The sequence below is a fragment of the Rhododendron vialii genome, chromosome 8a (genome assembly GCF_030253575.1).
Source record: "Rhododendron vialii isolate Sample 1 chromosome 8a, ASM3025357v1".
Lineage (NCBI taxonomy): Eukaryota > Viridiplantae > Streptophyta > Magnoliopsida > Ericales > Ericaceae > Rhododendron > Rhododendron vialii.
This window is the reverse complement of record NC_080564.1, coordinates 23,770,491-23,783,940: the sequence shown is the minus strand read 5'-3', so window position 1 is coordinate 23,783,940 and position 13,450 is coordinate 23,770,491. Positions and strand designations below refer to the sequence as shown.

The 13,450-nt window shown below is 39.4% G+C and overlaps 1 protein-coding gene across 1 annotated transcript in view; it reads right to left on the bottom strand.

Annotated features, from left to right (window-relative positions):
- The window catches only part of LOC131299181 (DExH-box ATP-dependent RNA helicase DExH14), a 62,395-nt gene extending 53,370 nt beyond the window's left edge, over nt 1-9,025 (bottom strand). The window contains exons 1-7 of the mRNA XM_058324788.1: nt 8,845-9,025; nt 8,677-8,738; nt 8,398-8,566; nt 4,188-4,644; nt 4,011-4,076; nt 3,428-3,532; nt 2,995-3,288 (exon numbers count right to left, since the gene is read on the bottom strand). Of these exons, the coding sequence (XP_058180771.1) occupies nt 2,995-3,288; nt 3,428-3,532; nt 4,011-4,076; nt 4,188-4,644; nt 8,398-8,566; nt 8,677-8,738; nt 8,845-8,951 (1,260 nt within the window). The 5' untranslated portion in view covers nt 8,952-9,025. The remainder of the gene's footprint in view (nt 1-2,994; nt 3,289-3,427; nt 3,533-4,010; nt 4,077-4,187; nt 4,645-8,397; nt 8,567-8,676; nt 8,739-8,844) is intronic.
- Nucleotides 9,026-13,450: the final 4,425 nt, after the last annotated feature.

Here is a 13,450-nt window from a genome sequence, read left to right as displayed (position 1 = left end):
TGTTTGGGGTCCTTCCCCTGTTACCTCTCTTAAAGGTTTTCGGTGGTTTGTCACTTTTATTGACTGTTATTCACGTGTTACTTGGGTGTATTTACTTAAGTCAAAAAGTGACGTCTTTTCTTGTTTTAAATCTTTTTATGCCATGGTATACACTCAATTTGATACAAATATTAAAATTCTCCGTAGTGACAATGGGACTGAGTATATTGATCAGAATTTTAGGGCATTCCTAGAAGAAAATGGCATTCGTCCTCAGACGACTTGTGTTGACACTCCACAACAAAATGGGGTTGCTGAACGCAAGAATCGTCATCTTGCTGAGGTAGCTCACTCTCTTTTATTCATCATAAATGTTCCAAAAAAAATTTGGGGAGAGGCGATTTTGACTGCTACTTATCTTATCAACCGTATGCCGTCTAGTGTTCTCCAGTTCAAAACTCCTATTGAGTGTCTTCCTCACAGTTCTCGTGTCACGACTCTCCCACCGCGAGTGTTTGGTTGTGTGTGTTTTGTTCATGCCCCTCATCCCTCTGGGGGCAAGTTAGGTCCTAAAGCCCATAAGTGTCTTTATTGGGTACTCTCCAACCCAGAAGGGCTATAAATGTTATGATCCTCACTCTATGAAGTTTTATGTCTCTATGGATGTTACTTTTTGGGAGACTGTGTCCTTTTACTCTCCCTCCACTCCATCTCTTCAAGGGGAGCTTCGACAGGAAGGGATAAAGGAGGAAGAGTTATTTACCTCTTTTAATAATCATGGTGAGGGGGAGAGGAAACAATTTAGAAAGGAACCAATATCTGTTGAAGGAGCAACTCATGACATTGATGACAATATTGAGGAACTACCACAATGGCTGAAAGGGTCTAATTTAAAGACCTACATCAGGCAGAAGAAAGGAAAGTCCTCATATGTAATACCACCTTGTCAATTACAATCCCCTGCTCCAGTTCCGGATTCCTCAGATGATTTATCTGGTAATGAATCTTCTCCTATTGAACCTCCCTTTATTGAGTCTGATAATCTTCCAATTGCTCTTCGAAAAGGTGTTAGGTCATGTACTCAACATCCCATCTCTCAATTTGTCTCTTATGATCGTTTATCTCCTTCGTACCATGCCTTTGTTTCATCTCTTTCTTCTACATGTATTCCACAAAATTGGCAGGATGCATTCATCATACCTAAGTGGAAAGGAGCTATGGTAGAAGAGATGACTGCTTTGAAAAAAAATGGCACTTGGGAGCTAGTATCACTTCCAGGAGGAAAGAAATCAGTAGGATGCAAATGGATTTTCACTGTTAAGCAGAATGCTGATGGTACAGTTGAGAGATACAAGGCGAGACTTGTTGCCAAGGGTTTTACTCAAACCTATGGTATTGACTATGAGGAGACATTTGCACCAATAACAAAGATGAACACTGTGCGAGCTTTGCTTTCTTGTGCTGCCAATTTGAATTGGCCCCTTCACCAGTTTGATGTGAAAGATGCATTTCTCCATGGTGAGTTAGAAGAGGAAGTGTATATGGACGTACCACCAGGTTTCTCTTCCTCTAAGGCTGGAGGGAAGGTGTGTAGATTGAAAAAGGCCCTATATGGGCTGAAGCAATCACCTAGAGCGTGGTTCGACACATTTTCCAAGGCTATGTTGGGGTTTGGATACAAACAGAGCAATGCAAATCATACTATGTTCATCAAGGGAGGTGCTGCTGGTAAGATTGTTGTCCTTATTGTGTATGTTGATGATATAATAATGACAGGCAATGATGTGAATGAAATTCTTAATCTCAAATCTAATCTAGCCCAAGAATTCAAGATTAATGATTTGGGATCACTAAAATACTTTCTTGGCATGGAAGTGGCAAGATCTGATAGAGGTATTTTTATCTCCCAACGGAAGTATATACTTGATCTTTTGGAAGAAATAGGTATGTTGGGCTGTAGACCTGCAAATTCTCCAATTGAGGCGAATCATCATCTTAGTGGCAATGTGGGGGAGTGCACTGACAAGGAAAGATATCAGCGACTTGTGGATCGACTGATATACTTAGCTCACACTCGACTAGATGTTACTTATGCAGTGAGCGTTGTTAGTCAGTTTATGCATGATCCTCGTGCTTCACATCTGGATGCAGTTTCTCGCATCTTGAGGTACCTCAAATCAGCTCCAGGAAAGGGAATTCTGTTCTCTAATCATGGTCACCTGCAATTGGAGACATTTACTGATGCTAACTGGGCTGGTTCTATGGATGATAGACGTTCTACTTCTGGCTATTGTACGTTCATTGGGGGAAATTTGGTTACTTGGCAAAGTAAGAAGCAATCAGTGGTCGCCAGGTCTAGTGCAGAAACTGAGTACAGAGCTATGGCTCATGGCGTTTGTGAGCTCTTGTGGTTCCAAACCGTGTTACATGATTTGAAAATTAGTGATAATGGTCCTATGAAACTCTACTGTGATAATAAAGCTGCCATCAACATTGCTCATAATCCTGTTCAACATAACAGGACGAAGCACATAGAGATTGACAGACACTTCATCAAGGAGAAGCTGAGCACAGGTTTGATGTGTATGCCTTTTGTGAGATCTGAAGATCAACTGGCTAACATATTCACAAAAGGGCTTGGTAGCAAGAGTTTTCACACCATTATGTTCAAGTTGGACTTGATTGATATCTTCGCACCAACTTGAGGGGGAGTGTTAAGTTATGGGTCCATATGTAATGTAGTTTACATTTAATCTCTTATGTAAGTAGATTAGGATATAAGGGTCTAATGTGTAATTACTAATTTCATTTTGTATAAGTATAACGTGATGAGAAATAAACCCTATTTTTTTTGGTTCCCAATTCTATCTCTCATTTTACAGGAAAGAAGAATTGACAGTGCAAAGCCAATGAATCAATTGATAGCATTAAACCGATGATAATCCATCATAGAAATAGATCTACTGAATGTTAAATACGATTACCAGCTGATAGCTAATATTACAAAGGAGTTACCAATTTTTCCCCCGGTTTCATTGGTGCAGTCGGTGTTGGAGGAATAATAACTTCTTCATATCCCTTGTAGTGTTTCCTGACCGTCCCTTGGGGAAGGGCAGTCGCTGCTGACCCTTCACCAGACCCAATCAAATCATCAAATGGGCTTCTCTTTTCACTTGCTTGGAGTAAAGAACTAAAACTCGTGGCCGAGAAGTCATCTTCCAATCCATAATCTGCCCCACGTCTACTCCGCTTTTCCTCCTTCCGCCGAAGTTTGTCAATTTGTCGTTCAGACTCTGTTTGAACAGTAACCTAGAAAACAGAAAGAAACTCTCATATCAAGTTTGATCATGTGACGAATGATAGGCTAAACAATACTTTCTTTGTAAACTCCATAGAACAGTTAACAATGCATACGTTGAGTATGAGCGTATGTCAAACCATTTCAAACCTGAGTTCCATAGCTAGGCATGCGTGATTGAGAGTTTGTAGCCGTTTTGTCAGATTTCACTACTAGCAACCCATGATGAACAGCATCAACAAGTTCCTTTCTATGCTGAGAAGGCAGAAGAAATTTTCCAATACAATTAGAGCAGACTTCTACATCAATTCCAACACAATCAGAGCAGACCCCTACTGCATCAAGCATTATGAACTGGAAATGGAGGAAAGGGGAATTATTTTCAACTGATTTCTGTGAACTAGATTAAATTAACAAGACCCCACTAGTTACACAAAATTAGCTCTCGGCTTTACTTTCTTAAACAACTATCACATGATCTGCACTAGGTTAAATCTTCGCAGACAAGAAATGACTACTATCTTTGAAAAAGATTATCAACCTAAAACTTCTACAACAAAGCTAGATAAATACTGGGGAACATAAAGTTATAACAATCAACAGATAGAAAACACTGGTTATTTATCCTCACAACCAAAACATCATTTGCTCAAAAAATGAACCAACCTCTTGTATCATTGATTATGCATGTAGCCAACTATCTATCAAACAGAATTGGTAACCATATTCTTACCGATATTAGATCTTGAACTGTTTCAAATGCACTCTCTCCAACAAGATCCAACAAGTCACCAGCTATCTTCACAACAAAGATGATAAACTTTTAAGAACTTAGGTGTCATACAACTCAAAGCACATTATTCAGGACTATTCAAATCATTTAAGTGTGGAAGCCCTGAAAAAGAATTACCTCGTCACCATGTTTCTCAGAATCAAGTACACGGCAGATAGCCATTGCTAGCTCATCTTGAGGAAGCTGTGAAGTACTTCCTTTTACTATTTTATCACACTCATTTCTCAACCACCGCAAATCAAAATGTTTACCATCTGCAGTGGAATCATACTTTGTAGTGTCACTGCAGTCATAGCCTCCCTCTTGAAGCAGAGAAAAAGGTAGAGCACTTTCCTCCCCCCACAATTCCCCATCCTCTAAAGACACATCAACTACAAACCGCGCAGGGGGTCGAAAAACAAGGTTAGCACCAAATTCTACATCATCAGCACTCCCATTTACTTGGTTTCCAGGAACAAATCCGTCTCTACTGTCATTATTAGACTGTAAAAGGGACAGCCTATGGGCTAGAGAGGCAACTTTCTGCAGACTAACATCCGAAATGGCATGATCGAGTAGTTTTTGCAATTCTAATCTGCATTCAAAATATACCCAGTACAATAACACTTTTAAACTCTAAGTTACAACAATCATAGTACAGTATAAAGTTACAATATCCAAGATTCACTTTAGCACCCAAAACAGACAAATACATAGGAAGAAATCAAAATTATAACCTTTACCATAATTAGAGCATTCAGTAATTAACATGGATCAAAGCATGCAAAGGGGGTCAATAGGAGGATGGGAGGTAGCCCACCTTGCGCCCCAAACCTGCCTTGAGTTCCTGATAAATTTTCCCACTACAAAGATCTGACAAGCAACTGGCGAGGTGTACCCAGGTTTTGATTCACTACTTCATAATAGATAGGCAGACGCAAAACCAAAGAAGAGGAAATGGCAAGCAAAAGCAGGAGATGCCAGAAGAATCTAGACGCTTGCTCATAATAATCATCCCTGGACAGGTCAGTCCTGCTAATCGTGAGGAGTACGTATGGCACATGAGGTAGCCTATCGATGGTATAAAATTTAAATTCTCAATCTCACTGACAGCTTAAGCATCTAGAGCAGTTGATTGATCACATGTTTAAGCTGCGTTCAGTCATCGTTCTAGTTAGGATCACGGTGCCACTTGGCATGGGTGATTCACAGTACTTCCCAAACAATTGTCCAACAACAGGTAGAACATAAGCCTAGAAAATTTAAATTGCATAGCCAGTAATTTTTGTTATCATCAAAAAAACTCAACCTGCAATTTCTTTACGACAACAACCGGAGTCCTTGATAAAATCATACTAATTAACAAACAGAAAAAGAATACCCGCTAAACCAAGATTCTTGTAATATAGATCAGGTATCTTGTACTCTACGAAGCACATACAATTCACTGTAGGTCACGAACAGGTGTTGGACACCTATCATAGACAGATACTATTCCAATACTATCTGGACACGTGTCCAATACTCAAATCAGAAGTGTTACGTCTTACTCAACATTTTACATTTGGACACTTTGCGGACAATCTTAAACATGCTCTGGACACGCTATGACACTCTCGGAACACCTATGGACACTCGCAATACATATGGAAGAGAAAGTGGCAAACAGTCATGTATCATTGCTTATCATATGGCAGAGAAGTGGGAACATTGATGGCTTGATGCAAATATCAAGAAGTTCAAGGAATCTGCTGCAAAATACAAGACCGCCACAGACAAGCATAAGCGTATGAAAACTTTTGAAGTGGGAAACGTGGTGATGGTACACTTGGAACAAGAAGTTTTTCCAGTAGGCAAGTACAACAAGCTTAAACGGAAGAAGATTTGTCATTCTCTGATCTGAAAAAGATCAATAATAATGCTTATGTGGTGGATCTTCCAGAAGACTTCGCTATCTCCAAGGCTTTCAATGTTCACAACTTGTTCAGGTATAACACAAATCAAATGATGTAGTACCCATGATTAACTTGGGGACGATTTCTTTCAAAGAAGGGGAAACTGATGCAGGTTGCCAAAGAGTTTCTGAAGAAGTTGCACCGTCACAAGTCAAAGAGAAGTAGTCAAAAAGTAGTTTGTTGACGTGGGAAAACGAAATAAGTGTCTTTCAAAGTTCCAAGGCTGAAGCTTTGTATTAAGGCTGGTACTTTGTATTAAGCATTAAAGTTTGTATTGCACACAAGAGTCTCAAGGTTAGTTACAGTAAAAATTGTTAGTCCTACCTTTTCTATTGTAAACACTTGGTATCCCATGCGATGCCCGTAAATTTACAAAATTCGTATGAAAAAAAATACAGTAGTCGAAATTTTAAAAAAAAAACATACGAAACATTACATTTTTTAAAGCTTTTAATGTTCAGTTCAGGCATCCAACATAAGTATTATCATTCTTGACAAAGTTGCATGGGAAGTTATTTTCAGCCCCAAAAAATGAAGGTCACCTTGGTCTCAGAAGAGTTGTGGATTGAAATCATGCAGTCATGGCTAAGCAGAATTTTCTATGGGGTAAGTGGAACTACAAGTATGTCATTAAAAATCAACTTTTGTGGAATCTTAAAGCCCCCAATTCTTGTTCGTGGACAAGGAGAAAATTGCTTAAACTCTAGCTAAAGTAAGGCCTTTCATGAGATGCATCATTGTTTTTTGTTTTGATAAGTATGAGATGCATCATTGTTAATGGCTCTTCTATCTACTTTTGCCATGAATATCAGCATCCTGCCAGTCCTTTTAACGATTATTACTATGGGCATCAGTTTGTGATAGTTTCTGGTATTCCTATGGCTGCAAGTCTCCCGCATATTCAGTAATGAAGAGTGGACATTGCCTTTCCTCTCTCATCCAAGCCCCACCTTTTAGCGTAATACCTCAGTTGCTGATTCAGTTATATGAACCTAAGTATCAAGTTCTCATGCTTGAAGTGTTCTAAGTACTCATTATCCTCTCGTCACTTGGCACGAGATAGTCTAGTTCTCTAAAAACATCCCTAGGGACAGCTTCATGATGGCTGTCAAAGAGAGTTTAAGAACTAAATATAAGCTCCACAGGCGGCGTCTCATTAATGACACAATATATACTCTCTGCAACCAGCACAACGCATCCAATTTTTTACTTCTATCCAGAACTTAATTTATAGCTCAATTTGTCACGTCCACAAAAGCCTTACTTAAGCTCAATTTGTCACGTTTCTAGATTGGTTTGAATTGTTTATCTCACATAGTGGTGTATAGGGACTTTTTGTCTACGGCCTTTTTTGTATACGGGAGGCATTCCCTAAATGCCTTGCTTATATTAATTATTTACTTATCAAAAAAAAACGTTCACAAAAGCCCCAAGTTTTTCCCATCGGACCCTTAAGCTTCTCTCTTTTTCCTTGGACTTCTCTCCTCCATAACACTCGAAGATGTTGCTTCCTCTTCTTCCTTCTTTTGCTTTTGTTTCTTGTTTTCTCCATTCTGTTTTTTTTTTTGGTATTTATCATTTTCTTGTGACTTCAAGATCCTATTTATTACAACAAGATGTACAAACTCATCTACTAGAATGATAACTACTCATTCTTCTTGCTAAGACATCGCATCATTGCGGGAAACGACTGGCAGTAGTATTCAAGCGGCAGCATGGGGCTGGAGAGGCATTCCAAATGAAGCCAATCGAAACAAGCACCAAGAATTGTGGACCCAATTTTAATCCAAAATTGGGGCAAGGTCAGAAGCATTAAATGGGTTCTGGTGCAGTTTGGATCGAGCCCAGGGAACTTTATATGGGCCTCACAACTCCGCTGTGGCAGTTAAGGGAGGCAAGGCATGGATCACACGGTGGATTGCCACACGATTCAAACATGGTGAATCCAAATTGCATTTATAGTAAAGAGATCCACTCATGCGTAGTAATGAACACCTTCGGGATTTTTAACAGGACGAAAGGGAGGTCCCAATAAAAGGATAGCCCGATTTTCGATGAGATTCATGAGGCAGCTATCCCCATGGCCCATGTGACAAGGGAGCCTTGCTAGCCAAGGCATCCATCACCATAATTGTGCATCATTCGTCATCTCAATGGTGGTCACATACTCTCGTTCTCATATTGTCCTAACTCTCCATTCCATTCTCTCTTTCAGTTGCTGGCTTAAGCATTGGAGTGATTTTCTAGCAGAACTATGTCCTGGCAGCACTACCAGTGTTCTACTTAAAGTTAATATCAAATTACATAACATCCAGCAACCAATAACAAGCATGTGATTCGCTCTTTCAGATGATAGTATGTCTAATAACTGGTCCAAAAATTGAAATCCTTACTTCTTCTCTGTGAACTGTCTGCCATTGTTGTCCTCCTCCGCTGGCTTACCAAAAAGGTGATAAACGGCCAATGCCACCTCACAAAACTCCTCTGACACCACCTCCCCATCGATCAACTCCCCAACCGCACCTGCAAACTGCTTGTACGCTTGCCGCACTTCAAACGAAGCTTCCCCAACACAAGCACACATAACAACTAGGTCACCGTTCGAATTAAACGGATATTTTAGCAGTACCAATCCACAACAACAATTATCAAATTCTACGCATTTCTGTTACCTTCATCCCACCGGTAAACGATCTTTTTCGCAAGGTCCGACTCTTCGAGCGAATTCGCAGAACTAATTCGACAAAATTCAACGTTTAGGGAACAAATTGGGAAAATCTGACAAATTTGTATAAATTAAATTTGGGTACGGGTGAAGCTTGGGGTAAGGGATAGATTACCTTCGAGACTTGTGGCTTTGGAGGATGATTTTGCGTTGGAGATAAGCGCGATCGACGTCGAATGGTTCTCTGAGAGAACTCGTTAGGCGTGGAATCTGAAGCAGCATATTTCTTGTTCGGTGGGTTTTCGAAAACCCTATTTTCCTCGGTTAAAACCCTGGAACGGAGACGGTCCCACGGGGTTCGGCTCCCGTCCAGTAGGCTACAAGCCAGTATCATTCATCGTGGGGTTGAAATTTACTTAATCCATCCACTTTCATATCTACTGCTACATTATTGTCGCATGCACTAGCTCATTCAATTTTTATTTTCCGTTTTCTTTGTTTTTTATTTTCCTCTTGTATGTGAAAACTTAATATGGCGGGTCCTTTTTTTTTATCAGGTCAATCCCAACACATAATATGCAAACTACTTTAATATTGTTTTTTGTCTGTTTAATTTTGTTTAGACTATTTACATAATAAAAAAATTGTGATTAAAAAATTAAGTATTCTAATTTTTAATCTATTTGAGACTGTTTACATATTAAAAAATATGGTTAAAAAATTAAATGTTCCAATTTTCAATTTATTTGAACCAATGCAAGGATTTTATATTTCTTACTATCATTTTATTCTAAATGATCATAATTAATTTTTGTCTCTAGGGCTCTCATAACCAAGTTTTTGTTTCTGCTCTACAAGGTCCTAAATAAAAAGCAGATACTTAATTATGAAAGCTCTAGAGATAAAAATTAATTATGATCTTTTAGGATAAAATAATCAAAAAATAAGATATTTGCACCGGTTCAAACGGATTGAAAATTGGAGTACTTGACTTTTTTACCGCATTTTTTAATATGTAAACAGTCTAATAAAAATTAAACAGACAAAAAACAATATTGAAGTAGTTTGCATATTATGCGTTGGGATTGACTTGATCCAAAAAAAAAAAAAAAGACCCGCCGTATTAAGTTTTCAAATACAAGAGGAAAATGTGATCCAAAAAAAAAAAAGATACAAGAGAAAATTCAAAAACAAAGAAAACGGAAAGTAAAAATTGGATGAGCTGGTCCATGTGGCAAAAGTATAGTCATGGATATAAAAGTGAATGGATTGAATAAATCCCAACCACACAATGGATGATATTGGCTTGCAGCATACTGGAGGGAAGCCAAACCCGTGGGAATGTACATGTAGTTATGCATAGGAAACAGAACCGGCTCTTTTTTGGTTTGGTTTTCTGACTTGCAACGTTCGACCGGGATTTTTTAGTAAGGCACTTTTGATAAAATTTAAATTTAAAGCTGAAAATTTAGATACTGAAACCCGAATGCTGAATTCTTTAAGCGGAAAAGCAGTTTGATAATTAAGCACTAAATGAATTTTATTTTCATAAGTTATAGTTATTCTCTTTTAATTTTACTAATAGTTGACATGTATCTGTGGTAATGGTGGAGCTGTTGATTGTGGTGGCGCGACGATGGAGTGGTGATTGTGGTGGTGATGGTGGTAGAGTGGTGATTGCGGTGGCGGTGTAGAGACCCGTAAATTTCTTTTAAATTTTAATGTTTTATAAGTGGACAAATATTGGTTTAATGTGGAAATTATAGTTGTGGCTTAATGTGCAAGGTTTGAAAGTCAAGGGTGTTAGTGTAATTTTGTGTGTGTGTATATGGGTGTGCCCAAGGAATTCATTTCCCATTTTTTCCCTCTCCCGTTCTGTCTCCCTCTCTCGGCTCTGTCTCCATTTCTCTCCCTCTCACTCTCAAATTTCACCTCCAACCTCAAAACCCATGAAGATTGACCTTCATTCCACCCTCCATACGTGATCTTGAGCTTGTATTCAGTGGGGTTTAGCTAGGAGAAAAGTATTTAATTGATTTTGAGGTTCCGGAAGCTAGGGCTCGTTCAAATCGCTTGGATTTCGCCTTTCTACTTGAGGTAGGGAATTCTACCTCTCTTTATATGTTATTTGAATGTTTCTATGCCTTGTTTCGAGTTTGTATTGGTTGTATTTGAGATTGGATCGAAACCTGAAATTTTCTGTCGAAATCGTCTGTAAGTTGCTCTCCATACCGGTAGGAACTTTTCACCTACCGATAGGACGATTGAAAAATTCATTCGTAACCAGCTCAAACATACAGCAACAGCTCAAAAGCTGCTCAAGGTATTCAAGTTCTACCGGTAGGTCTAGTACAAAAATTGTTTCGTTCAACTGTTGGCCTTTCTGTTTCCAATTTCTACCAGTAAGAGATTTAACCCTACCGGTAGGTCAAGTTCTACCGGTAGGAGATTGAGCTGCTGCAGCAAAAATTGTTTCGTTCAACTGTTGGCCATTCTGTTTCCAATTTCTACCGATAAGAGGTTTAACCCTACCGGTAGGTCAAGTTCTGCCGGTAGGACTCGTTCACCTACCGGTAGGAGATTGAGTTGCTGCGGTATCTTTTAGCTGCTTTCCTATATCTTCCAACTCGCATTTTGAAGCTTCTCATCGACTTTAATGTGGTTGTTTGCATATTCTTTCAAGTGTTTTGGAGAGTATTATTCGTTCCTCACTTAGAGTGGTATCCAATGGACGTTATTGCACATTGAAATACGAGCAATACACTTGAACATGTCTAGGGATCCGATGAGTAGCATCGCAATCCGTTTTCTTTCGACTCGTAGAATTCTTTAGATTCCTTTAGTATATGATTTATGGACTCCAAGTATAGAAACTAGAAGACCGGGCATCGCAGAGTCTAGTCGCTGGTTGATATGTGGTATGTGAAGGTACGGAGGTGTACTTAGAGGTAAGATGAGGACGTGTGGTATTGTGGTATGCTTAAAGGAAAGGGCATGTATTAGTTAATTAGTCGGAGTCTTGAAATGAAATCAATGTGGTGGATTGGTAAAGTGTTCAGAATGCTTGAAGTGAAATCAATGTTGTGAAAGAACTGTTTGAGAGGATATAATAACTTGTGTCCACCCGACTCGTCAAGTCTTTCAATCCTTTTGGCACCCTCCCTATGAGGTTCAAGTGTAGAAACTAATGGATATAGTATTGTAGGATTATATATGCGGGCTTAATACGCTATGTCTGATGCGAATGGGTAAGCTAATGAAAAGGCATGAACCTGTATATTTGGGAAGTTAGGTAATGGTTAATTGAAGTTTTGTGATAAGACCAACAGAGTGATGATGAAATTGATTATGAAACGATGACGATTATGAAAAATGTGAACGGTGACCCAAGTGGTCGTTATTGAGGGAAAAGACTTGGGGTGACCCTGCGCTCGAGGGAACTAGACCGGAGGTGACCCAACTGATTATTGCTATTGAGGGAAAAGACTCGGGGTGACCCTGCGCTCGAGGGAATTAGACCCGAGGTGACCCAATTGATTATTACTATGGAGGGAATAGACTCGGGGTGACCCTGCGCTCGAGGGAAATAGACCCGAAGTGACCCTAGTGACTATTGATTGAAATATCTGATTAAAAGGAAAGATAATGTAATAAAGGGATTTGAAGATGATGACTGTAGACACGAGAAAGATTGTAATATTGTACGAAGAGTAATAAAATGATTTAGAATTGATTGTAGACTAAGGTGGATGGATGTGGGTTCATTGATGTATCTAGTCCGAGGAGCAAACGGTTAGTGACGTTCTGGTAAAGTCTAGAATCCCCTGATCAAAGTGTGCAGCTCGTTGGTAATCGTTCAAACTTTGGGCTCATCTATCAATACACACTCATTCATGGTGCATGATTCATCAAATTTACATATAGTTTGAACATAGAATACTCTACTGGGCACGTGTTTGCTCAACCTACCATTTCAGGTTCATTGCAGGTCATGGTCATGGAGTGCTTGAAGTGCATGCTGGCAATATCAAGTGAAGCTATTTTTGGAGAGTACTTTAAATTTCTTGTAAAACAAACCGCTTGTTATGAAACTCCTATTTTGAAAAGTTGTAATTGTAAGCCAGTTTGTGAATGTTTGAAAATTGCACTGTATTTTGGGGTAATGTATGTACGATTGTGAGGACTTTATATTTCAAATAGTATTGTTAATTTATGTTAAAAATCGATGGCGTGACAGGCGGCGTGGTGATAATGGGGGCGGTGATAGTGGTAGTGAAGTGGCAACGATTTTTTTTGTTGAGAGTGATGGCGGTAGTTATGGTGGCATAGTGATTGTGGTGGTGGTGGAGTAGTAATGTGGTAACAGTGGTGGCGTAGTGGAGTGGTGGTGTGGTGATTCTTGTGGCAGTGGTGGAGTGGTGGTGGCGGCGGCAGTGGTCATGGAGTAGTGGTGGCGTGGTGGCGATGGTGGTAGTGATGGTGGTGGCAGTGGTGGAGTGGTGATTGTGGTGGCGATGGTGATGGTGATAATGGTGTAATGGGCAAGAGGCATGGTGGTAGCGGTGATGGCAATACTGGTGGTAGCGGTGTGAAGGGCAATGGTAGAGAAGAAAATGGTTGAATGCAAAATTTCATGAATTTAGCCACTGCCTAATTTTGATTAAAGTTTTAGTCAACATTTTATAAGGAACTTAATCTTTTTAAGCATTGTTACATTAAGCTATCAAACCGTTACTTAATTAGTTTTAAGTGCTGAATTTATGTTACCAGAAAACCCCTTC